Here is a 24,406-nt window from a genome sequence, read left to right as displayed (position 1 = left end):
ATCGAGGCACGATCCTTTTAATATTACAGAAGAGGCAAGCGACAGCCAATGGAGATTCATGGCTCAGCGGCTGTCGAGCTGCCAGTGCTTTCAAAGACGAACCGCTTTTAATTGAGAGAAGAAGCAGGCCGCTACCTGATGCTTGTTCTAGCTACTGCTGGTTCTGTTTGCTCTGTCCTTAGAAGGAGCGTTCGGGGGAACGCTGATAACAATCGGTTCTATGTGTCCTGGCCGTGTTGCGAACAGTAAACACGATATCTCACTCTATAAAAGCCACCCCCCCGGTACTTTTTTTTCATGTAGGTGAGAGGTTCAAGGTGTCCCTCCTTGGACTCCTGCCATTTTCACCAGTACAACTGTATACCCTTTCTGCTGTTATTTATTGTTATGGTGGGAAAATAAAGAACCTGTCAAAAAAAGCAAGCCTGTTAAATGGCATTAAAAGGGGAGGGCGGGAGCTACCATTCATCTCAAGGGAGGGGGGAGTTATTTGACAGCAATTATGGGGTTTAATTTAGTCCCCCTGTCCCTTGTTCCCTGTGCGTGTATAATTTGGTGTGTTCTGTTTTGCTCTGCCCCCGTTAACCTGGACCAGAATACAGATGTCTGTCCCCAGACCCATAATCCTTCTCTTGCTTACAAATGACAATAAGTTTTGTGTGATATCCCCGTCTATCCTTAAAAAGACAGAAGCTCCAATAAAAGGGCATGTTTCGCTCTGCTGTAACTACCCGAGGGGCTCTGCCGTTATGCCAACCACCCCACAATCACCCCCGACCAGGTACCTACAATGCAAAAATGGCTATAGAATGAAAGCAGGGGTGCCGCGTGGCTTAGTGGGCTAGGATGCTGCGTCTGATTGGAAGGTTGATGGAGTGATGTCACCGTTGCCCCCCCCCCCCAAGTAAGGCCCTTAACCCCCAGTTGCTCCAGCGACTGTCAGACCCTGCTTCCAGTTACATATAGCTTTGGATGAAAACGTCTGTTAAATAATAAATAAGAATTTGTATAGCAACTGTACAATTTATCAACTTCAGAACAAAGTGCTCAGTGTAATGATAAACTTTCACTTTTCCAGTTAAAGTACAAACTATAGTAATGAACTATGCATATCATGTATATTTGTATCCAAATCTGTTGAGGCGTGTATCTAGACTAATGTGCTAAGTTGTGGTTAGCGTTAAAGCTAAAGGGCTACATGCTACGTGCACTGCGAAGAGGTCACTGAACCGGCCAGCTAACAAAGAATGCTTCTGTCTTATAACCAGGAGTTAAGCATTCTGAGGAGGGGGCTGATTTCAGCACCTGGGGAGGGTACCATCCACATTTTACTTCCTCCTCACTGTGCGGAAACCATTTCTCTGCCCTTCAGCTGCCGTGTCGTGCCTCCCCAGAGCCATATTTATAACTGCATGTAAAACAAATTACTTCTAAATATAAAAAAGTTTTCAACTCAAGTTCATTATTAATCTTAAAGGTTATGCAACGAGCAGTCACCTTCCACTGAGCGGCGCCGTATGAGGCAGAATAGGACATATTTGAGGGCATATTTTTGGATGTAGTCACGAGGGAGAGGTGGTGAGGTTAATCAGGTAGGAAAGCAGCGGGATTTCACAGGTCATATAGTCGCACTCCATGACGAGCTCGCTGAGTGCTCCGCCAGGCCGGAGTTCTGCCGCCATCCGCTATAGCGCCGCTATTCAGCTTCCAAGCATCTCAAAAGCCTTAATTCAGGCATCAAAACCGCCCCAGTGAATACCTTGCTTCACCAATGGCAAAGGTCTAGAAATCCTCGCTGTAGAAGAGCAGCTACTCATCAGGCGAATAAACCGCTCCACTTCACGGCTTGCCGCCCGATGTTGATGGGGGGAGTCAAAATACGGATTAATCTTCTCTCTTTCTTCATAAACATACATTTATGTCTCTTTCTAATTTTTTTTTGTAGCTTTTTCTGGGCTTTTTCTTCCGATTGGATCGCTGTACAGGAGAGTGGGGTGGGGGCGGGGGTCGAGGTAGAGCAGCTGAGCTTGGAAATAGGAGGGGGCCACACGCTGAGCCGCTTTCCAGAATTTTCTTTTCCCCTTTCAGGAGAAGGCGGCTGCCAGGGAGCTGCGATGGCTTCCACCTGCAGTGGAGGGGTGTTGCAGAAAACGCACGGAGCCGGCCGCCGAGGACATGAGTGGACAAGCCGCTTTCGGGAGCCATTAGCAGCTTGTGAGGGATGGAGCCTTGAGCGAATCGTTATCCAATCAGGCCTGTCTTACCTCTTCCAGCCAAGGCAGAGAAGGGACACCAGCTCTGTCCCCTGATACGGACACAGAGCCGCCCAGAGAGCCACACCACTGTGTCCTCAGTCCCTTTCGAGCTATATTCCATTCAGATTGCCATCCATCATTCGACCACACATGGTATTACGAAATAATGGGATTTTGTATTGTCAGCAATCTCAGGGGACCTAGTTCGAGACTCAGTGAGAAGAGGCTGGCCGGCAGGGTAAATGCTGCCATTTGAGCTCGTTTCTGCGCGGCTCGAATCATATGGCTATTAGAAAAAAAGAAAGCAAGGTGATCATTTGCGTCTCCACGCAGAGGCGGCGCATTTGAGTGGCAGGATAGCATGCAGATGGAGGGCGACCTCACCGTGGCACACAAATGGGGATGCAATCAGGAAAAAGCCCCGGACCGCATGGGGTAAATCATTATTCAGATTGCTTGTAAATAAGTTGCTGATTTACTAGATCCACAAAGCAGATGGTATCTCGAAGCCAGTTCACAGAGACAGAATGTGTTTCAGGATTAGTGCTTGATAATGAGATGCCTCATTAATGGTCGTATATGCCAGTTGTAGGCCTGTGAGATGCCTGCTCAGCTGGAATTCTGGGAACGGCACGCCGCAGTCGCCATTGGAAACCGCATGCGATCAAAAGCACGCTGCTGTGCTCAGTCTATTTGAAGGCGGTCTGCGTGAGACACCGTGCGCGAGGACGTCGGCCCTGTCAAACCGGACCTGGCGGGGCTACACGTCACGGTCCACAATCACACAAGCGTATAATGAAAAAAATCAGATGCATTAAAAGGTAAATAAGTCAAAAAGCAAATAAATAAAGAAAATGAGCAGGCAGTGAAATCTCAAACCCTGTGTCCTGCCCAGACTTGAGCGAAGGCTCCAAAGCCGAGTCCTTTTTGCACATTAGCAGACTACATCACTGTGTACAAAGCATCTCCTGCAGCCTCTGTGAAAACAGAGGAAACTGCAGTTCGGACACGTCGCATGTGACCTTACGATGGCTCCCGGATAACAGCTTCTTGTGCTCGAATCCACGCCATTATTGACGCAACTTTATCAGTTACAAAATACTTACTTCCATAAAACCTTGAATCAACACATCACTTGTATACACAAGGCAGCCAGAGGAGCTACACAAATATTCTCAAGTTTAGCTTCCCAACAGAAAACACGTCCAGCACTTCCTAATGAAAGGCACTGGACCAGAAAAATTTCCAGCTGCAGAAATGCATAAAAATGTATAATGAAATGTATATGTAAAAAATGCATAACTAAAACTGTCCAAGTTCCATCTATCCATTCATCTTCCAGCCACTTACCCAATACAAGGCAAAAGGCAACTTGTTTTGGGTAAAAAGCGCCTCGGCTAAACAAATGAATAACTAATAATCTGCCGCCTGCTAAGCAGCAGTCTGACATCTATCTGCTTTTAGGCGAGAGGCATTTGCATTCATGAGCTTGTGCACAGACAGTGTGGATCTTCTAAGTTCTGCAATCACAGACACAGGTCCCTGCTCATTGGACCCGGTAGATCCAACACTGGGATCAGAGTTCAACAGTCCTGCAAAAGCAGTGTAAGCAGCGTGGTACGATACCACGCACCACACACGATGCACTGGGTTTACAGTACCTACGTCAGCAGTTATGGAGGATTGTGTACAATTACTCCAGGCAGCTTTGTAATCCCCAGCAAGGCCGAATCCAAAGAGTAACTTTAATTCTCCTCGATGTCACAGCTACTTGTCCCTTTATTTAATTTACCCGGAAATGCGATTTATCTGCAGGCGACCGCAGCCATGTGGGAAAGGGACTCAGACTCCAGGCTGCTGACTCCCTGATGGGGGGGGGGTCACGGGGAGGGCACGTGTCAGCACTGCACAGTGTTCATACCCACCTGTGTTGGTGCCTTTCAAAGCCCCCCGTAAGTCACGCTAAAACGGGTAATATTCCACTCCCACAAGCACTGAGAGGGGTGCAGGCCATTCATCTCAGACACCCTGTGGGCTTCCATGTACTTTCATGTCCTTATTCATCTCAACCTTGTTCTTATGATCTTCATTTTCTGCTTATTGCAATTCCTTTGAAAAAATGATCTTCTGCCTTCCGTATTTCAATCAAAGCAACACAACTGCCAACATCTCTAATTCTACCGACTCGTTGGTCAACGTCAAACTATTTCTGTGACTACTTGGTTACAGTGAATGGGCATTTCCTGGTGTCTATCTATCTTTATCATGCAAAACTCATTGCTCTGCTAAGATGAAGAACACCAGTAGTAAATACCGATTCCTTGCATCTCCATAGCAGATTTGTGCATTTAGTGTACGTGGGCCCTGTTTTTGGACATAGTTCAGGTGTGCAGCTCAGAAATGCCCTCAAGGATCGCAGCTCATTACAAAGTGTATAAAAAAGGAGCCCGATTTGAGTCACAGCACACATTTTCATAAGAACATCTGCTGTGTGTCATCTGCGGAGGAGGAGATACAAGGGAGAACCTCGGCGCTTTTCACTTTGGAAAGGACGGCTTCATTATGCCGCAAATCACAGTGATCTGCTTCTTTCATGCATAAATGGGGATGTCGTGTAGAATCCCTTGCAATGTTATACAAATTAAACAAACTAGCCATGTAAAAACCGGTGCAGTTAAACCAGATTTGTGTTGCCGTTTGCCTGTGACTGCGCATTGCTTTTCGACTGCGGCAAGCTGGTTCAGTGGGTAGCACTGTAGCCTCCCACCTCCAGGGCTGTGGTTTGCTTCCTGCCCCTGACTCTGTATGTGTGGATTTCACATGTTGCCATGTGTGGGTTTCCTCTGGCTATTCTGGTTTCCTCCCATAGACACGTGCTTTAGGTGCCTCTGCGTTTTTATGATTGTGGGCCCTACGATGGGCTGGCATTGCATGCAGGGTCCCTGGGATCACTGGACCCTGCACTGGACGGGTTTCTATACACACACACACACACACACACACATACACAGATTCTGCCTACATTTTAAATACCTTTTACAAATTTTCGGGTGCAAAACACAAGGGAAATGCAAAAGGTGTTTAAGCGACGTATGTATGTAGGATTCAATTAATGGCCAAAAATGGTTGTTTGTCCAGTCTACACTGGAGAAGGAAAGAATGATTAAGGGTCTGTTTCTTGCAAAGAGAAGAGAGTGTTTTCTGAATTATTGATGCATCACCTATTTAATTGTTTGCACCCTGTGGACAACTGATGCACAAAGAAAGATCTAACGATGATGCTTGCTTTCTTAGTCATTACTTTACAGCACCATAGAGGATACTAGATTGATTTCTCAGTGCAAAATCGTTGCGCGTTTATTCATAGACCGAAAAGCAAACATCAATGAGAAACATCAGAGGCAAGAGCAGAGACACGTATCAGCACATGACGGTGCTGAGCGGCGATGAGAGAGCAGATCGCCAGCCCCCGGACACCAGCCCCTGTGTGACATCACGCCCTGGTCCTTTTCTGTGCTTGTGCAACAAATATACTCCATTATCAAGAACACATGAATACTTATGTTACCCAGACACGTCGGTTTGAGTACAAGGCTTGAGGACAGAAAGAAAGTTATTTATGAACTCTATGTGTCGGCTGAGGGATTTTTTGTGATCCCTAGACTGCAGTCAGAGCCCCAGGTCACTAGAGTAGAGGGTCTTTCCATGGCACGTGGTCCCTGGTGACTCCTGAGAGTTTGCAATAGCAGAACAAAGGAATTCCTGAGCTGCCATAATCTAAGCTTTTCCCCATGGCTGTAAAGAGGGTCTTGCTCGCTAAGGACTGGACTGTGTGCGGTCTGGAGCTGACAACCGCTTCCCCAGGCAAACGCCAGCCACCATGAGTCTAACTCCCCAGCAGAACGTGGCAGGAGACGCAAAAGGGGCGTGGCTTTCTAGGAAAGCCCACCCTGCACCACCTTGGCACGGCAACGGGACATCAGGCGTGCGGCTCTCTTCATGGCTGCATCACCTGCAGGGAGGTTTCCGAAAACCCAGCGAGAAGGGTACAGCACTCCTGGACGGAAATCTATCAAGTGGTGATGAATCACTAGCCTGCCCTGGCCGGCCGGCCCACCCCCTTCCTGCGAGTAATTACCAGGCGGGTGATAGACGGCGAATAGAAAGTGTCTAATTTCTGTGGCTATATTTACTGCCTGAAAAGGGACCTAATGGGCAGGAGAAGGCTGTCCCACTGATGAAGGACGCACACCGGGAAGAGTCAGGACTATTAAACACTAACATCACAAGTGACACTTGAACACTTCATTAAAAACGAGGGACAGTGTGGAGTCTCAGTGGTTAACACTGTCACCTCGCACCTTTACTGGAGTGGGTTTGAATCCCGCCCCTGCTTTGTGTGTGGACCCATCACCTTGTGTTTCCACTCCCATCCTGCACTGACCTTCCTATGCACCCTCCTAGCCCAGTGGAACTCTGCACTAAGTGAACAGTCATGAAAATCTCATAACATACGATACAGCTGTGACACTCACATTTTATTAATGACCATCATGAGGACCTCTTACTGTTTACTGAGAAATGTCTTTCTGCCCAAATATGATTTTGGGCAAAATAAATACACTGGGTAGGAAATGTCGACAGCTGCCCCCAGCAAAGCCTTCATTAAGCCACGCCCAGTTTGGTCACGCCACGCCCAGTTTGGTCACGCCACACCACGCCTCACCGGAGCCTGTGGTTCACAAACCCATTTACTGGTGGATAAATGAGCGCCTTATTGTGAGGTGCTGTGTGCTTTTGTCTTACTGTATTGCACTGCTTTTCCCTTGTTTTCTCCTTCCTTTCACTCTCCCTGCTACCACAGGTCTGTGCGTGACTTTCACCTAATCTTTGGGTTTTCTTGCTTTTTGTATTTGGTCATTCTTCAGCATGTTTCTCTTGCCGGAGCTACGAATTACTGCCTGTGTTTTCACTGCGGTTTCTCGCATTATCCTTTGGATTAATTTTTTTTTTTTCATGATGCACTTGCCCGCTTTTAATTTTTCGACTACAATTTCTGGACAACGATTTTGGAAATAACCTTTGTACTTCCACATTCGGGTAGTCTCATCATCATGTTGTAGAATTATCATCCATTCAACTTTAGGAAATGCTTACAAATAATATCTTAAATTTGTTGACTTGATTTACTGGGCTTATACTGCATGAATATATTTCCATACTAATATTCCCATTAACAACCCAGTACAGGAAACAGAGAAGTTGTGTTTTGTCATTCAGGCTACGCTGGCAGCTGTCCAGCACCATCATTATAATTAGTTAGCTGAGGAAATTTTAAATCCTTCAGGGATGTGAAAATGCAGCTCATATGTAGAATGTGTGGGATCTGTTGGCACTGACAGAAAACTGCTAAGGCAACCAAAAGGAGGCAAGGAAAGCTTGAAGTGGGGGCTGTCTTCAACAATACAGGTTTCATACACTTATAAACAAACAAAACAGCCAAAAAAGGAATATCAAGCACTGGACTAGACCAACAGAGCAGTAAGCTTCATGTGCAAGAAACCAGCATCAACCGAGATACATTTATCTGGAAAATATTTAATGTAATCTGGATGTTCCAAAAAAAAAATCTGGAGGGAAACATTTATATGATGCACAGCTCCAGTTCTCGCACTGGCAACAAACCCAGTAGATTGCCCAGTTATGCAAACGTATGTGGCCCGTGGACTTTAAACTACTTTCCTCAAGTTTCATGAAACAGCATGTGACCATCAAATACTGTCTCAGCATGCTGCTGATGGACCTCATATTCAAAACTACTCTGAGATATTCTGGGATCTGTTACCCAGGCTGTCAGCCCTGTTAATGTGTAGTTTGACACAACGCTCCATCAGAAGGCCTAGATCTTCTGAACTAGAAGACCTTGAACAGAAGCCACAATAATAAATCCTGGGCCCAGAATTTCTACATCTCCGTTTGTCCTTTTCTGCCCCCGCACTGATTGTCATTTTGCTATGGATGCAGGAGTACACAATAAAATGTGAAAGGTACATAAATAGTTCGCTAATTTGGTCATGTTTTTGTACACGGGCTACTAATCCAATGGGACACCCCTCCCCTACTTAGAGAGTTGCACATGTCATCTGTATGGTCAACAGGAAGGTGCCCTCTTGGTGGCAGACCAAGGTGACATCGCAGCAAAGGAATTAACTGCCTTTTTATAGTGAATATTACAACCTGGCAGCTTAGTTACTACGGATACGCATCTCCATCACTGAGGCTGATGCGATACACATCTCAGTACATACCCAACGATTCGATGCATTAAAGACACATATGAAGCAATTACTAACGCGATACGATATGATTCACCCCTATTGCGAGGCAGTGTGATTTGACACGATATGATTCAACACAATGCGATTCAACGCGATACAATGTGACATATCGTCGGACAGACCTCCAACTTGCACGAGAATTGGCCGAGAGACTTGACAAAAATTGCCCACTGACAGCAGTGAGGAACGGGAGATGAGAGAGCGAGCCTGGGAAAGAGTCTAAAGAGGAGGCATCAATCTAAATGCAAAACAACTGGTCAAAAATGATTGGTCAGATTCCTAAATAATAAAGGCATAGGGCTTATACTAATAATTACATATTAATAAGTTAGATTTTACTAATGCAAAGATGTTAGAAACAATGCAGTTCATGCCAAATTGTATGCTGTGCACTTTTTAAATCGCATCATGAAATTTTATGCTGGTGCACCGATGCGAATAAGTGACTCCTATTAGTTACCCAAACAGCAAAAATGCAAGGCTCCCCTGCTCGAGGGGATGGAGTCCAAGGCCACAAACAGCCGACACTGTCAGACGAGCAGGCCCATAAGTCTGAGAAGCTAATGTGCTGTTTCTGGCCCGTCCAGAAAATGGATCCTACTGACAGCGGATAGATAATTTGCCAGCTTAGCATGGTTGTGAGTCAGCAAGTACGAGCAATACAGAGCAAAGGACTTTCTGCATGCTTGTTGGTTTGCGTACTAAATATAGAATTTTTATATTTATAATTATGCATGATTTTAAAAAGGTGTGAATGCTTTGGGAGTTTAGAGGAACAGCCAACACACATATCTAAACTGAATTATGACGGTACTTGACCTCATTTTGCCTACTGACCAAAAAAGGCATAAAATGGGGGCAATTTCCTGAGAAGTTTGACTGGCTTGAAACACGCTAAAATGAATGTGCTGAGGATCATCTCCATCTGCACCGCTAACACAGTTCTTTGTAATACAAGCGTTCGGCTGAGCAGCCGCTGTGCAGAAGGGCAGGATGGAACGTTCCTACAGCTGTTGAAGGCCTGCTGGTCGGAGCACAGAGCATGGACTCTGAAGACCTCCAGCAAACTTCTGCACCCAGGCAGACCTCTGACTCTACAAGGAAACATTCATTTCTGTTATCGCTAACAGTGACCGACACCCCTACTGGCTCAATGTGCACGTTTTTGATAAAGAGGCGGATCACGCACATGACCCTTCTGGGTTTGTTTATGCATCATAATGAAAGCATCCATCCATCCAATTTCTTAAACCACTTGTCCAATTCAGGGTCGCGGGGGGTCCGGAGCCTATCCCAGAGGCTAAGGGTGCAAGGCAGGGAACAACCCAGGACGGGGCGCCAACCCATCGCAGGGCTCAGTCACACACTATTCACTCACACAAGCACATCTACGGGCAATTTGGTGACTCCGATTAGCCTCAGCGTGTTTTTGGACTGTGGGGGGGACCGGAGCACCCAGAAGAATCCAATGAGAACATTTAATGCAGTTTAGGAAAACCAAAACAGCAGAATCCACTAATCACAATTTAACCATAAACCAAGTACTACATGCCATGCTTGATATATTGTACCAAAGTATTTTTCTTTCCAAAACATTTAATACTAAATGATGGGTAACAATTGTAATTCTGATGTTATGAAAATGCAATGATTGTTCTTTTCCATGGAAAAGACCTCTCTCATCTCCAATCTGACAATACGCACCCAAAATCATATAGATGCCCTTTGGACATTATCTTAATAACCAGAGAGGTTCAAACTGTCTGTCTCTTCACAACTCTACACAAAATCTGTTCACTGTATACAAGTCTGTGGTGCTCCATCATTCAAAAATCACTCAGAGCTCGTCATCTCCGTATTCTCATGCAAAATCCTGTTGTCACGAAGCGACAATTAAAAACTGTGATCGGCTGACAGGCAACAAGAGCGACTGAAAGGGGACTGTCTAAACGGAGTGGATGCAATCTGGTGGCCTAAAAACACTTCTGATGTTCTGCTGGGGCTCCTAGCTGTTATCAAAGCCATAAAATGGTGGCTGGGAACATAAAAATAAGGAGAATGTTATTAAAAAAAAGAACTTGTTGGCACGCAGTGAATTTATTGAAAAACAAACATTAACATACACAGCAGTCAGTCAGCATTATATGACATCGAGTCTCATCCATGTAAATGGGTCTAGGTGTCTCTCTATTACTCTCTGCCTGAGTATGTGGCTGAAAATCAAAACCTGTGTTTGCACAGCAGCTACATCAAAACCAATCTTGACTGAAGGCATCACTACATCTTCCCTAAGCATCACCTATGCATTCATCATGGCAAAAAAATCTACTCAGAGACACAGACTTAATCAAATGAAGAAAACTGGCATGGAAAGCCATCTGGTGCATCCACAACGGCTCACCGATCTAAACATCTAACATCCAGTGACTAAAGCAATGTCAGAGACCAATCATGATGCTACGTGGTGACCTAGAGGTTATACAGTAATGCCTGGGATGAAACAGACAGGGAGAAACATGGGTCTGTCACACAAAGTCCAGATTATGAGCTCAAATTCAGCGGTAGATGCTTTTGCCACTGCTCACCACACAAAATAATAATCAGTGCTTTCTCAGACTGAGACATGCCTTAAAAGCCTATTCTCTGTGTGACTAAACAGTTTTATGAATATTTACAGAGACTAATCAACACAAGACACATAGTATCTCAGTGATAAATGTTAGGGTACTTAAAATGAAGCTCCGCCCTAAGCAGCGTTGCCAATAAAAATAATATGAACCGAAGTTGTTTAAAATTCCGAGCAACTGAAGGAAATCAAATTTCAAGCACTTTTAAAATGAATAAAACAGGTCGATACGCTGTCTTATTGAGACAATAACAACAGTGCCATCCAGAGGTCTTCCCCCTTAGCATCGTCCACCGCCGCTCTAGCAATAATGGTACTAAAAGTTACGAAACTGCTATACAGATATAGTTACTACAGCTATTAATGTGGGTTTCATTCGTTCATTTAATTTCGGTTAATTATATACAGGGCCGTTTATAATTAAACATGTAGAATCACTTAATGCATGATGCGAACTGTCCTAAGGAACGCATTTAAGGATTTGTGTTGTCACAGCAATATGTTGTGATAAGTAGTACCATAAATTTCACAATTACCAAGCTAGCGTTGCTCTTATCACCTATAAGTTTATCTGATCTGTTTAGGGAAACAGGAAAGCAGAAGTAATACAAATAATATTAGTTTGTAGCACTTTTACTGCATTTCCTTCACATCCTTTTACCGTGGAAACACATGCATGATATTTAATCAAGAAGAATTTGATTTCGCATATTTACCTGTGTTAGAACCAATAATATGCTGAAAAAATTACTGGAATTGTGGAGTAATACATTTTTACAAGAGTATAGTACGGTATTAACTTACCTCTTCCACCGTTAGCGGCATACATATTCTGTACTCTTTCAACAACATATTCCGCTGATACTGTAACAGTCCTCGTTGTTTAAAGTATATTCGATATGTATATTCTTACAAAAGTTACCGTATCACGGATGATTTAATTCTACTCCAGCATTTGATATACGAAAAAAGCTTTAGAGCATTAACCCAGACCGATACAGTGTCCTTTTAAGATATATTGTTCATTTTAATTCGGGCATAATTTCCAATAGTAATCGGCTGCTTAACTGCAACGCTAAGCTGGTCTTTTTGTCCGCACCACAACCGGGCAAAAAAAAGGTACGATTAAAATATCAAAACGATTCGACTACTACGGTATGTCCATTCGAAAATAAAATAAAGTGTTTCAGTGGTTTAGACAATGCGATTGTGAAATAGCTGTTGACTTCTCCTGTAATAAAAATTACGACTCTTCAGCTGTCAACTCCAGATTGCAAGGAATGCAGCTTTCTGCTAAAAAATGCACAACAGTAGCTCATCTTTGTTAGTGACCAGCCGTTGTCTCTGGAATTGCGGTCCACTTTACTGCTGTATTCTTCCCGGAGTGAATAATAATCCCGTTGCACTGTGATTTACATCACCGATTATATGGCGTTTCTTTCCGTTAAGGAAATATCGGCTTTGTTTTCCTCTTGATGCCAAAATTGCAAGCGCAGTCGCCCGGGTCACGGCGCTCTCAGTCAGGGGATGTGAGCAGTATAAGCTCTAAGAGCTACGACGTTACACTTCGCTGCAGCTACGGAAACATCTACACTAACCACACGGGGCAGGAAGCGCACCGCATGTAAGCAGACCGTAGTTCACTTTTGTCAATCCATCTGACTTCCATCATCACGATGCAAAATAAAAACATCTGCCTTACAGTGAACACTTTATCTCTGGGGTAGGTTTAGTGGCGTTGTGCGGATGACGCACGCCCACGTATCGATCAACTGTGCCTATATTAATTCACTCAATAACAAACAATCCCTGATATTTCTGCATGATGCAACAACTTAAAGGTACAAAGAATGTAACGTGGCGGCACGAGCATATATTTTACGATAGTCAGCAAATATTTAATTAGAATACAATTTCCACCAATTACTTTCTGTTTATGTAATCAGCCCGAAAAGTTAGCTTAATGTCTTGTGCACAGGAATCTTTCAAAAGGAACCAAATACAAGCGTTTTAGTTTCGTGTGTGCAAATATGCACGACTTTTGGTTTGAACAAAGTATGTACAGTAGCCTACAAAATGGTCAATTCATGTTGGCAGGCAATGGATGAATTTAGGGATTGCAAATATAAAATATAATTACAAAAATCTAAAAACCCGTTATATATTGTACTTTTTTATACTAAACTTGAAATATAAAGTGAAATTTATATATATGTTCTTATTATACGTCACAAAATAGTTTCATTTTAATGGTATTAACCAATTGAGTATAAATTAATTACAAAATCAAAAGATTTTAGGTAAATTGGGTGTTTAGATATTAAGCTCCCTACATACATCTTAAATATCCTAAATCAAAAACCATAGCTGTAACAAGTAAACACAACTCCCAAGTCTGCTTCCCTGCCTCCTCATATCACGGACTGGCCCCACTACGAGGCGCCGATATTCCAGCACAACTCGGAGGCTCATTGCGCAATGATTCGGCAGTTACTTGCGCGCAGGGCGCTCTCTGGCTCCCCCTGTCGTCTCGGCGCCTCTGAACCGTAACATTTTGATTGGTGGACGTTCAGAGACTTCCGGTGAGTCTCGCGGTACCACCGGAACAGAAGGGACTCCCGAAGTGAGCGGTCGGGGCTTCGCGATAGTTAGCTAGCAAAATTTCTTGAGATTTTGCTTTGAGGCCGACCAGCGAGGAAAAGCACAATGGCTGAAGACAGATCAGAACGATCGGACGGGAAGATCGTAAAAATGGAGATTGACTACAGTTCCACGGTGGACCGACGTCTTCCAGAATGCGAGAAAATGGCTAAAGTGAGTGGCGTTCAGATGAATGGCATACGGCGGGCTGAGTCATGCTGTATGCTTTATGTTGTTCAGTTTAGGCCTTGTCGATGATACATTCAATCGCTGATAATTTGTAACTGAGAAAGTGCACATAGATTGAAGTCAGTGTGCCTGTATGATGCTAGTATATTTTATGATTCGCTGGTTGTTTTGTATGCAATTAACTACGTTAGCATGTCATCACAACTGCTGTAGCTTGCTAGTGACAGTGCTTTAAATTTAACTGGTACACCGCAGTAAAACATGAAAAATTGCGTACTAATTTTTACCTTTATTGAGAAAAACCACCTTCAGATACTACGTTTTTTGCATACTTTTGTGCAATTAATTGATCAATGTTGTGATTTGAGCTGTTGGTTGGGTAGCCTAGCACGCCATGTTGGTTATAGCGATCGATTAATGTACGTATTAGAAAATTAATCATTATTAACAGTGAGTATTATTTATCGATGTTTTGTTATAACAATGCCTGTTATGCAGTACATTATGCAAGTATTTGTAATACGTTGACATATTATTATAGTTGCGAAGTGTAATTTGATTGTACACCTTAAATCGTGGTAGCATGTATTTATTGGTACTGAACGTCTATCCTTCAAGTTGCGATACATTATTTTATGCCTTTGTCACAGTAGATTATTATGATGGATGTAAGTCACCAATATGTAAAGCAGATATTCTGCGTGCTCTGTTGATATATTTACATTCTTTTTTTCAAGGCTGGAAGACTCCAAGAAGCCATTGACAATTTGTTGTCTTTGGAAAAGCAAACGAGAACAGTAAGCTTTTAATAATCTGTGATTTCAGTTACATGCTATACTATATATTTCTTTAAGTACCACTATACACAGGCATTGTAGTTGATGACTGCTACAGCTTGCATGCTTTACTGGTATCTTATGTTTATAACAGATGTGATCTGCTACTTCTGTAACAGGCTTCAGACATGGTGTCAACCTCCAGGATACTAGTGGCCATCGTCCAGATGTGTTATGAGGCGAAAGACTGGGATGCACTGAACGAAAACGTCATACTTCTATCAAAAAGGAGGAGTCAGCTAAAACAGGTCATAAAGCTGTTGTACAGGAAAGCCATGTATTATTTTCACTACCAGAGTGAACTGTAATTTCTTGCAAGATTAAATTTTTTTAAATCCATTTGTTTTTCAGGCTGTAGCCAAGATGGTGCAGGAGTGCTACACGTATGTAGATAAGCTGACGGACCTGACCGTCAAACTGCGGCTCATTGATACCCTGCGCACAGTCACTGCAGGCAAGGTCTGGTTTGCACAGATATTTTGCATGTGCGAGATAGATGTGCTTCAGGTATGTTTACTGTAGATGATTGCAGTGTGTGCAGGGTCTGGTTTGTCTTTCAGATCTATGTGGAGATCGAGCGTGCCAGGTTGACCAGGACACTGGCCAACATTAAGGAGCAGAATGGGGAGGTGAAGGAAGCCGCTTCAATCCTGCAGGAGTTGCAGGTAGGACCTCTGCCCTTTTTCGCTTTAACTCCACCATGATTTTTCCCATCACCGAGGGCAGCGATAGTCCAATGTGCTGAGAAGAATCTGTGCACCTTGAGCAAATTAGCATCTCACACGGATGCTTGCAGCTTCCTTGTGGCTGGGCTACCAGCACCATAGCGCTCAGTGGTGGAATGAACAGTGCAGTGGAGCAGTGATTTAAAAAAAAAAAAAAAAAAAAGATTTCCTCCAAAACCTACTGACAGGCTGGTGCTGATATGTCTGGCCGATTAACATGGAAGGGTATATTCTGTTGAGAACTTGGATAGTGTGTCAGTGTTTTTTTCTGTACAGATTTCCTGATATGGGACATTAGTACACAGAACAGTAGTTTTCAATATGAAGTTCAGCTGCACTGATTGTACTTGCTTGCCTATATATTCATTCAGCAAAGTCCTTGAATTCATAATTTCAGCCTGTGAATCGCTGCTCAAAAGTGTGTCATGTATGTGTTTCCCTGTATGTATGTGCTTTTCCACTGCATCAGGTGCTGTACTTTTGATACTTCAGGATAGTACCAAAGGTCTGGTACTTCAAATTGTTGCTTTTCCACTGGTGTAAAGACTGGTATCAGAGCTGAATGACATCACAACTTGAGGCGGGGTATTTTGTAAAAATTGAAAAATGGCTATAGAATCATGTCAGGCTGGATGATGTGCGATATTAAGGCCAACATTGCATGTTATGCACGTGCAATTCTTACATCGCTAGTCAGCAAGATTAAGATCAGGCTTTTTCTTACCTTCAGTTCTGTACAGGCATTATAGTGCAGGGAGTTTAAGTCTCGCTAAAACATTGTTACTCTGTCATACACGTAACTGGACAAACACTGCAATCTTAACATAAATCTTAATCAGTTTATTTGCTGCCACTGCTTTCGTATGAACTCTGCATGTGCTTTCCAATCATTTTAAATCACTCATAGATGAGTATGTTAGAAATGTATTTATTTTGAACTAATTTTTGCTTTATAAATATCCCATTGTTTATTACAACAAAATGACATTGCAATGTTTTATTTTTTACACACACACACACACACACACACACACACACACACACACACACATATATATATATATATATATATATATATATATATATATATATATATATATATCGTGCAGCCATAGTATATTATAGTAAATACTTTATGACTTCCAGACCTTCTGGTTCATCTGAACAGATCGCTGTTCTCTTTATTTGTCCATGCATACAATATTGTTCATTTAGTTTTTTTTTACTTCATCGTAGATGTCTGAGTTTGTAACGTTTTTCCAAAGCAGCATTTGTATTGTGTTTCAGAGGCAGGCTATTTATATAACCAGTCGACAATGTTAATGTTTGCAAGTCCCACCCCAAAGTACCAAAAGAGTACCCCAGCTTTTGGTACTTTTGGTACTGGTTGGTGCTCAAACGGAATTCAATGGAATAGCAAAAGTACCATATCAAAAGTACGGTCCCTTATTCTTAAGCCTGACCTAGCTGTGTATATGCGGTTCTGCTTTCCGAATGATGTTTTTATTATGTGACTTGTTTCTTTATGCACTGCAATGGTGACAGGTTGAAACCTATGGCTCAATGGAGAAGAAAGAAAAGGTGGAGTTCATTCTGGAACAGATGAGGCTTTGCATTGCCGTGAAGGACTACATTCGTACTCAGATCATCAGCAAGAAGATCAACACCAAGTTTTTCCAAGAAGAGGGAACTCAGGTGAGGCTCTGCTGTCATTGTGATCAGAGAACAGAATGAAAGATGACAAACGTGGTTTATTCTGTCTCCTGGGAGGATTTGCAAGCACGTTGAACTTGTCAAATGTCTTTTACATGAATAAATAAATTGTCGTTTTATTTGACGTGTGCACTATGTTTTGCAATTATGTATGATGCATATTTTTTGGTTTGTACCTCTGAGTTAGCAAGTGACTTAATTATTATTTTGTTGCTTCGCTGCATCTTTAATCCTGAGTTCCTGATTTTATTACTGTTATGCTGCTGGATGTTTAACAGGCGTGATTATTCAAATAATGTTGTTAAAGGATGAACACCATGGCCACTGCTTAAATCACATATGGAAATGTTCTGATCACCTTTTTGTCCTTAAGTTTCCATGTTGATTGCTAACCTTTTGCAGTATCCTTTTGTTGGAGTAGAGCACAACAAAGTAAACTTAGCCATACTCTTCGTGTTCCTCATGTTTTTAAGATTGTCTTAAGTGGAGATTTGTACTAAGGTCCCTAGCATTGACCAGTGCGTTACCATGGGGGGATGTTTTCTCTGCTGTGGAGATCACCCATGACAAATCATGTGACCAAAGCACGAATGGTTTAGCCCATCCCAGCAGGAACCATCAGAGACATTTAAAACTGCTCTTCTCTGACGTTCAGTTCCATTCAGCTAAAACCTTTCTCTGATTCATTAGATCTACACTGTTTTTTTCCCTCATCTTGTATCTGACACTACCCCATAAAATTGGTGCCAAAACAACTAACTGTGCTTAACTAGGGAAGCCCTGGTGTCCCTCATCACCCTTTGCCTCCTGAATGTCATGGAAGGGCACATCCAGTCTGGTTCAGCCTTGTTCTTGCTTCGTACCCCATCTCATGCCTGTGCAGCTATCACTTTGAGATGCAGGGATGATTAAGACATTCTGTGACTTGTTTGATGCCTCTGTAACATTCTTTCAGCATTGGCAGGTTTTTAGGCTACAATTTCTGCTTGAAACAATGTTGGTTTAACATTAAACAGTAAAACAACTTTGGCACAGTTGAGCAGAGAGAATTGAGCACATACAGTACTCTGCAAAAGTCTTAGGCAGTCAAAAGAAACGTGTAAAGCTTTATCTGGGTAGAAAGTGCACGTTTGCTCAGAACAAAAAAAAGACACAATTTAGCATTAGAACATATGCAAATTAAGAGTGACAATAAAAACTGGTAAAAATTTCTTCTGTTCTCAAATGATACTGACATCCAGTTGGATGGTTAGATGAACACCGCTTCAGTTCCCAAACCTCTCCTCAGGGGCACCTCAGCCATTCCATGTATTTATTAAATTTCACCACCAACTCACTTAACTTAGTTTAAAAAAATCAATGAGTTATTGATTAGCTACTCGAGTCAAAAAAATACATGGGTGTATTGTATAGTTGCTGAAAATAATGGGGTGATTTTCGCAGAGGTTTTGGAATGGCTAAGCTAACACACTTTGACAAGCATAATATAGTTTTACACCAACATAAAGATCATTTAAACGTTTTCTTTGGCCACTTAAGACTGCACGGTACTGTATACTTCTAGCAAAGGCTTTTAAGAGGCTACAGGAATAAATCTGCATGGTAAACATGTAAATACACATTAAAACATTAAACCTCTCATTTTAATGGGCATTTAAAACTGGTTAGTCCAGTACCTTTATCAATGAATGAGTTAGCAGCTACACTGGGACGCTATGCTCTGCAAAAGATGCTAAAATAAAGAAGCCAATTGGACTGTATTTTAACAGAAGACCATTGTTAAGTATACTCCCCAATTTATATAGAGATTCTCTTTGTAAAATGCTCACTTTAGTCTTTAAGACAAGCTGAGCACGAAACAAATCGTCTGTGCTGTAATACGGCTAAGAGTTTTTGCTGGCTTTTTTATGGCCCCTATCAAATTACCCGGCTTCCCCAGGCTTTTGTAGAAATGTGATCTCTTACATGATGGTTTTTTTTTTAATGCCAGAAAGTGTGGACCAAGAGAGCTTAAGAAGTCCTGGGAGCTCAATGGTCAGAAGATTTCCATTAGATTGAAATGGAAGATAAAAACTGAGGCTGGGATGATACTTATCGAAACTATTGCATTTGTCAGAGAGGTCAGATAAGATCCTTACAAAAAGAAGCAATTGGTATAATTGTGATTATAGTTCTTCATACCCCCCCCCTATTTAAAATTCTAGTGAGATGTGCTTAATGACTGCTTTTCAGTTCATAGCATAAAAGGCATTTGTGGAATTGTTTAAACAGTTGGGCAGGCTGCTTCTTTCCCTCCACCGAATTAGGTTTTAATGATGACTTTTGTTTAATGCTTTTCCGAGTGATGGGTCTGCATGCACTTGCTCCTGAGATCTGGCTCTTTCTTAGGGGCTGCATTTCGATACCAAGGCTCTCTGTGTTGCAGGAATCCAAGCTGAAGTACTACAATCTGATGATCCAGGTGGATCAGCACGAGGGCTCCTACCTCTCCATATGCAAGCATTACCGTGCGATTTATGACACCCCCTGCATCTTGGAAGACAGCAGCCAATGGCAGCAGGTAACACAGGGCTGCTGAAGGTGTGAGACCCAGCTCCTCTGACCCGTTTCATACAGCTTAATTAGGACAAGTAATGAATTTCTTTTATATATGTGCGCACAAAACATTTTATTTAGCTGACATCCAAAGTGCCAAACTAAATTTGACGTTTTACTGAAGCATTCCGGGGTAAGTTCCCTCCTCAAAGCCGCTCCAGCAGGATTCGGATCAGTATCCAGTCTATGTGCTTGACCACGGCACTTCTGCTTTAATGTGTTCTTCCCATTGGCTCCACTAGACCGTAATTCTTACTGCAGAAGTATTTTAACTCTTAGCATTCTTGGAATTCCTCCTGGCTAAAGAGCTACACCAAAGGGGCTGATCTCATGAAGTCACATGCTAGAGGACAGATTAAAGATGGAGGGTGAGATTTGTCAGCATGTAAAGGCTGATTTACGGTTCTGCGTAGTGTCTGTGCCGTGGTTACAGCATAGGTAGAGCATAGCCGCATACTCTACACTGTAGCCTGACGCGCACCTCCCCAGAAATGTGATTACGCGTGATGGTGACGCAGACCATGCACAGTACAAGCTCTGTGCAGGCTTGACGCTGCAGTGTAATCAGCCATAAGGGAGGGGGGGGGGGGGCATTATGAGCCACTACGCCAGTTTCTTTCCCTTCAGTTGCTTGCTTCCTTAACTGCAATTCCATACATCCCGTTAAGGCAGTCCGTGGGGTAGTCCCAGATAGTCCACATTACCTGGAGCTGGGAGGGAGCAAAAACATGGACTGTCTGCAGGTCCCACTGTTTTAAAGAAAGACAAATTTGTTTTAACTTTTAGTGTGATTATATTCCTTTCTTAAGTATGTAGTCGCACCCACACTTAAGTCAGGGCGTTGCTAGGATCTTAAGACATCCCAGGTTTAGCCCAGAGACCTAATCTGGTTCTCAAACTGAGAGGGTGGTTTTTCAAACAAAGCTAAACAAATCATTCGGGGTGGGGGCGGGGGGGTCGCTAGGATACATTCGGGGCTTTGGCCCCCGAAAGCCCCAGATTTAAGACTCGTCTGACCTTAAGTTATGGATTTTCACGTATTATGAATCCAAGGACTGTCAGTGGTGGAGTAAACATTGTCTGTTGTGCTGCAGGCCCTGAAGAGCGTGGTGATGTATGCCATCTTGGCACCTTATGACAACGAGCAGTCTGACCTGGTACACCGAATCAGTGCTGACAAGAAGCTGGAAGAGATTCCCAAATACAGGTATGGGACCATGAGCAGAGACCAGACACAAGCCCCTGATGAGTATATCCTCAAGCTATACTCAAAAATGCTCTGATAATACTAATTGAATGAGCCTGAAAGTACTCAGGCTAAAGTCAGATAATATCAAGCAGTGATACACCAATACAGGAGAGTGCACCCTGGTCTGTTTAGTCTAGGCTCATAAAATGCCTCCCCTTATTTCCAACAGGGACCTTTTGAAGCAGTTCACCACCATGGAGCTAATGCGTTGGGCGTCTCTGGTGGAGGATTATGGGAAGGAATTGAGGGAGGGGTCCCCAGACAGTCCTGCCACAGATGTTTTTGCCTGTACTGAGGAGGGCGAAAAGAGATGGAAAGACCTAAAAAACAGAGTGGTAGAACATGTGAGTCAGACCGGTTTTGATTGCAGTAGAATGCCTGGTGGGTTGCCGTAGGTGCCCGTGGGTAATTGCAGCCCTCTTTTTGACAGCATTGTACTGTTCTGATTTTTGTCATCCCCAGAACATAAGAATAATGGCAAAGTATTACACAAGGATCACAATGAAAAGGATGGCCGGACTTCTCGATCTTTCTGTCGATGTAAGTAAATTTGAACTTTTCCATGTTTGTTGGCACTTGAGCCTAGCGTACCTTCCTAGCTGGAGATTTTCTCTTGGCACTTTCTCGTAGCAGAGTCTCGCAGGGTCTCATGTTTATCTGGGGCAAACAGAACAGTGTACAAAAGCTGTTTTTATATATTTTTTTTTCATAATGTAAAAATCAGCCGCGCTTCTTTCATTTGGCAGGAGTCTGAAGAGTTTCTTTCCAACTTGGTGGTGAACAAGACGATTTATGCCAAGGTGGACAGGTTGGCCGGTATCATCAATTTCCAGAGGCCAAAGGACCCCAATGATCTTCTGAACGACTGGTCACACAAACTGAATTCGCTCATGTCGTTGGTGAACAAAACCACTCACCTCATTGCCAAAGAGGAGATGATACACAACCTTCAGTAGAGAGTGCGGCAAGATCAAGTGCTTGGTTTTGAAACGGATTTATATAGATTTACGTTCCGTGTCCCTTCCCATGTCATGGATAATGAACACCAACTTACAGACCCCCTTCAATTATGATTGGCTCATTGTGATTTCACTTTGAGTAAATGTTTTCTTGCAGATTCTGATGACAATACACGAAGTTCTTTGTTTTTTAAAAATATATATATTATAAATCTGTTCTGGCAGTCCCGTAACATAAATCTGAAAATTAAAACACTTGGGCCGACCATTAAATACAAGCTTTGTTGATTGGACACCGTCTCTGGGTGGACTATGTTAATAGTAGATTACAGAAGGTGTACCCGTTTTCTACATTTTGTGAAGTGTTACATTGAATGTTTTGTTTAGTTACATAAACTGAGCAATATACGTTATATTAAAAAAATCCTCTGTTCTGATAGACTTCATTTATTGCAGCATAAGCTTTCTTTACGTGGGCAAACATATCCTTTCCTACACAAATGTGGTTCCTTCAGTTATCTACACTTTTTTTACATGTTTTTACATGCGTGACACTTTAGAATTGGTGTCTGATTTAAAATTTCATCACTTCCCATATTCCAAAAGTTGGGATTTGGCTTCATGCAGAGCAGAATGGGGCCTCACACATAGAGTATCTTCAGTACCTGGATAACAAATCGCCAAACTGGTGAATTTTGATCAACCATTTTCAAAACACACAGATGCATTTTTTTAATGGAAGTAGCTGTAAAGGCCCCATCCAGCATTCATCCAGTAATTCAAGCTATCGGCTCTTTCCTCAATGCATGTGATCAGTTACTTGGCTATACAGCACATCCCGGTTTTTATCAAGGAAACGAAGGACATGGGAGTTAAGATGACATCCTGCAGTAAAGGATTTCTGCTTCAGACATCTGATCAGATATATAAATGCTGAGGGCAACTTGTCACTGAAATCTTGTCTTTTTGTTGAAGCTGCTGAAAAATTTGGTTATTTTTACCACATCAGTCTTTTTTTTCCCCGGGTAAACATATGCAGGGTATGGTGTGAGCGGAGAATAAGAATGTTACACGTTTATTAGATTTTTATCAAATATAATTATTTCTAGCTGAAAAACGATTGGCTAGCTGAGTGGGCGGGACTGCTGCCTCACAGAGCCACTGCTCTGTATGTGTGAGGAGTTTGCATGACCTCCTGCGGTCCAAAGGCATGCATTTGGGCCCAGCAACGGACTGGCATCCCATCCAGGGCGTACCTTAAGCAAATGATGCTCATTAGTGTCAATTAGTTCCACTTAAAATGAATAAAAACTAAACATGGTTGATGCTTGGTAATTGTAGGGTCATTATCCTTGGAGCACTGTGGGTAAAACAGTACTGTGCAAAAGTCTTAGGCAGTCAAAGGAAATATTCAAGGCTATTTATTTAGGAAGCAAGTGCATATTTGCTCAAAAAACAGTTTAACATTAGAACATATGCAAATTAACAGTAACAATAAAACAAATTTTTCTCCCGATCTCCAAAAAGTTACTGATATCTTGTTTGATAACTAGATGAACATCGCATTGGTTCCCAAACCTCAGGGGCACCTCTTCCATTCCAGGTATTAGCTCAATTAATTAATGAAATAACTTAATGAAGTACTGATTAGCTAAACATGGTGGGGTAGCAGTTGAGTCAATAAATATATTTGGTGTATTAGATGGTTGCTGCAAATACTGGGGTGATTTTAGGAGAGGTTTTGAAAAGGCTTTGACATTGTACTTTTAAACAGGAAGATCATTTTCTTTAACTGCTTATGACTTTTGCACAGTTCTACAATACAAGCAGTAATGAAGCTCATATAATTTCTGGATAATTATGTAAAGGTCAGTATATGCCTTTACTTTGTGATATGAACTTTTCCTGAGTCATGTGCCGGACCTTATTTTCTGTTTATGTAATTGCTTTCAGTAAAAAATAGGCTTAATCAAAAGAACATAAGAAATTTACAAACGAGAGGAGGCCATTCGGCCCATCAAGCCGAACCATGAAAGAAATTCTGTTAAAACGAGGTGAACCAATGAGATACCGATATAATCTGCCCTGTGCTAAAAGTAGGAATTCATACAATATCACTGTTCCCTAAGGAAATGAAAAGATTCTCCTGTTCTTAGATAAACTACGAATTACAAGAAATCATTTTCTTTTCTTGGATATGCACAATAGAGCATTTGCCATTTGTCCATTCTCACGGTATTTCTAATTGATGCAAGGCTTCATTCTATTTTGATTGATTTCC

At 42.4% G+C, this 24,406-nt stretch overlaps 2 protein-coding genes across 3 annotated transcripts in view; one reads left to right on the top strand and one right to left on the bottom strand.

Annotated features, from left to right (window-relative positions):
* The window catches only part of LOC111848066 (cytoplasmic phosphatidylinositol transfer protein 1), a 71,766-nt gene extending 58,716 nt beyond the window's left edge, over positions 1-13,050 (bottom strand). The window contains exon 1 of one of the 2 annotated variants that reach the window (XM_023819787.2): positions 12,024-13,050. In XM_023819787.2, coding sequence (XP_023675555.1) covers positions 12,024-12,071 — 48 coding nt within the window. In that variant the 5' untranslated portion in view covers positions 12,072-13,050. The remainder of the gene's footprint in view (positions 1-12,023) is intronic. The other variant, XM_023819805.2, reaches the window with a different exon arrangement.
* Positions 13,051-13,797: 747 nt separating this feature from the next.
* psmd12 (proteasome 26S subunit, non-ATPase 12) lies at positions 13,798-22,566 on the top strand. Its single transcript, XM_023820724.2, has 11 exons — positions 13,798-14,033; positions 14,786-14,845; positions 15,004-15,132; positions 15,236-15,343; positions 15,445-15,549; positions 17,155-17,304; positions 19,748-19,882; positions 21,012-21,124; positions 21,336-21,510; positions 21,629-21,706; positions 21,913-22,566. Exons 1-11 carry the CDS (start codon positions 13,926-13,928, stop codon positions 22,120-22,122), a joined length of 1,371 nt encoding a protein of 456 aa, XP_023676492.1. The 5' UTR covers positions 13,798-13,925; the 3' UTR covers positions 22,123-22,566.
* The last annotated feature ends 1,840 nt before the right edge of the window (positions 22,567-24,406 follow it).

Source organism: Paramormyrops kingsleyae, chromosome 5 (genome assembly GCF_048594095.1).
Source record: "Paramormyrops kingsleyae isolate MSU_618 chromosome 5, PKINGS_0.4, whole genome shotgun sequence".
Lineage (NCBI taxonomy): Eukaryota > Metazoa > Chordata > Actinopteri > Osteoglossiformes > Mormyridae > Paramormyrops > Paramormyrops kingsleyae.
This window is presented reverse-complemented; position numbering and strand designations above follow the sequence as displayed.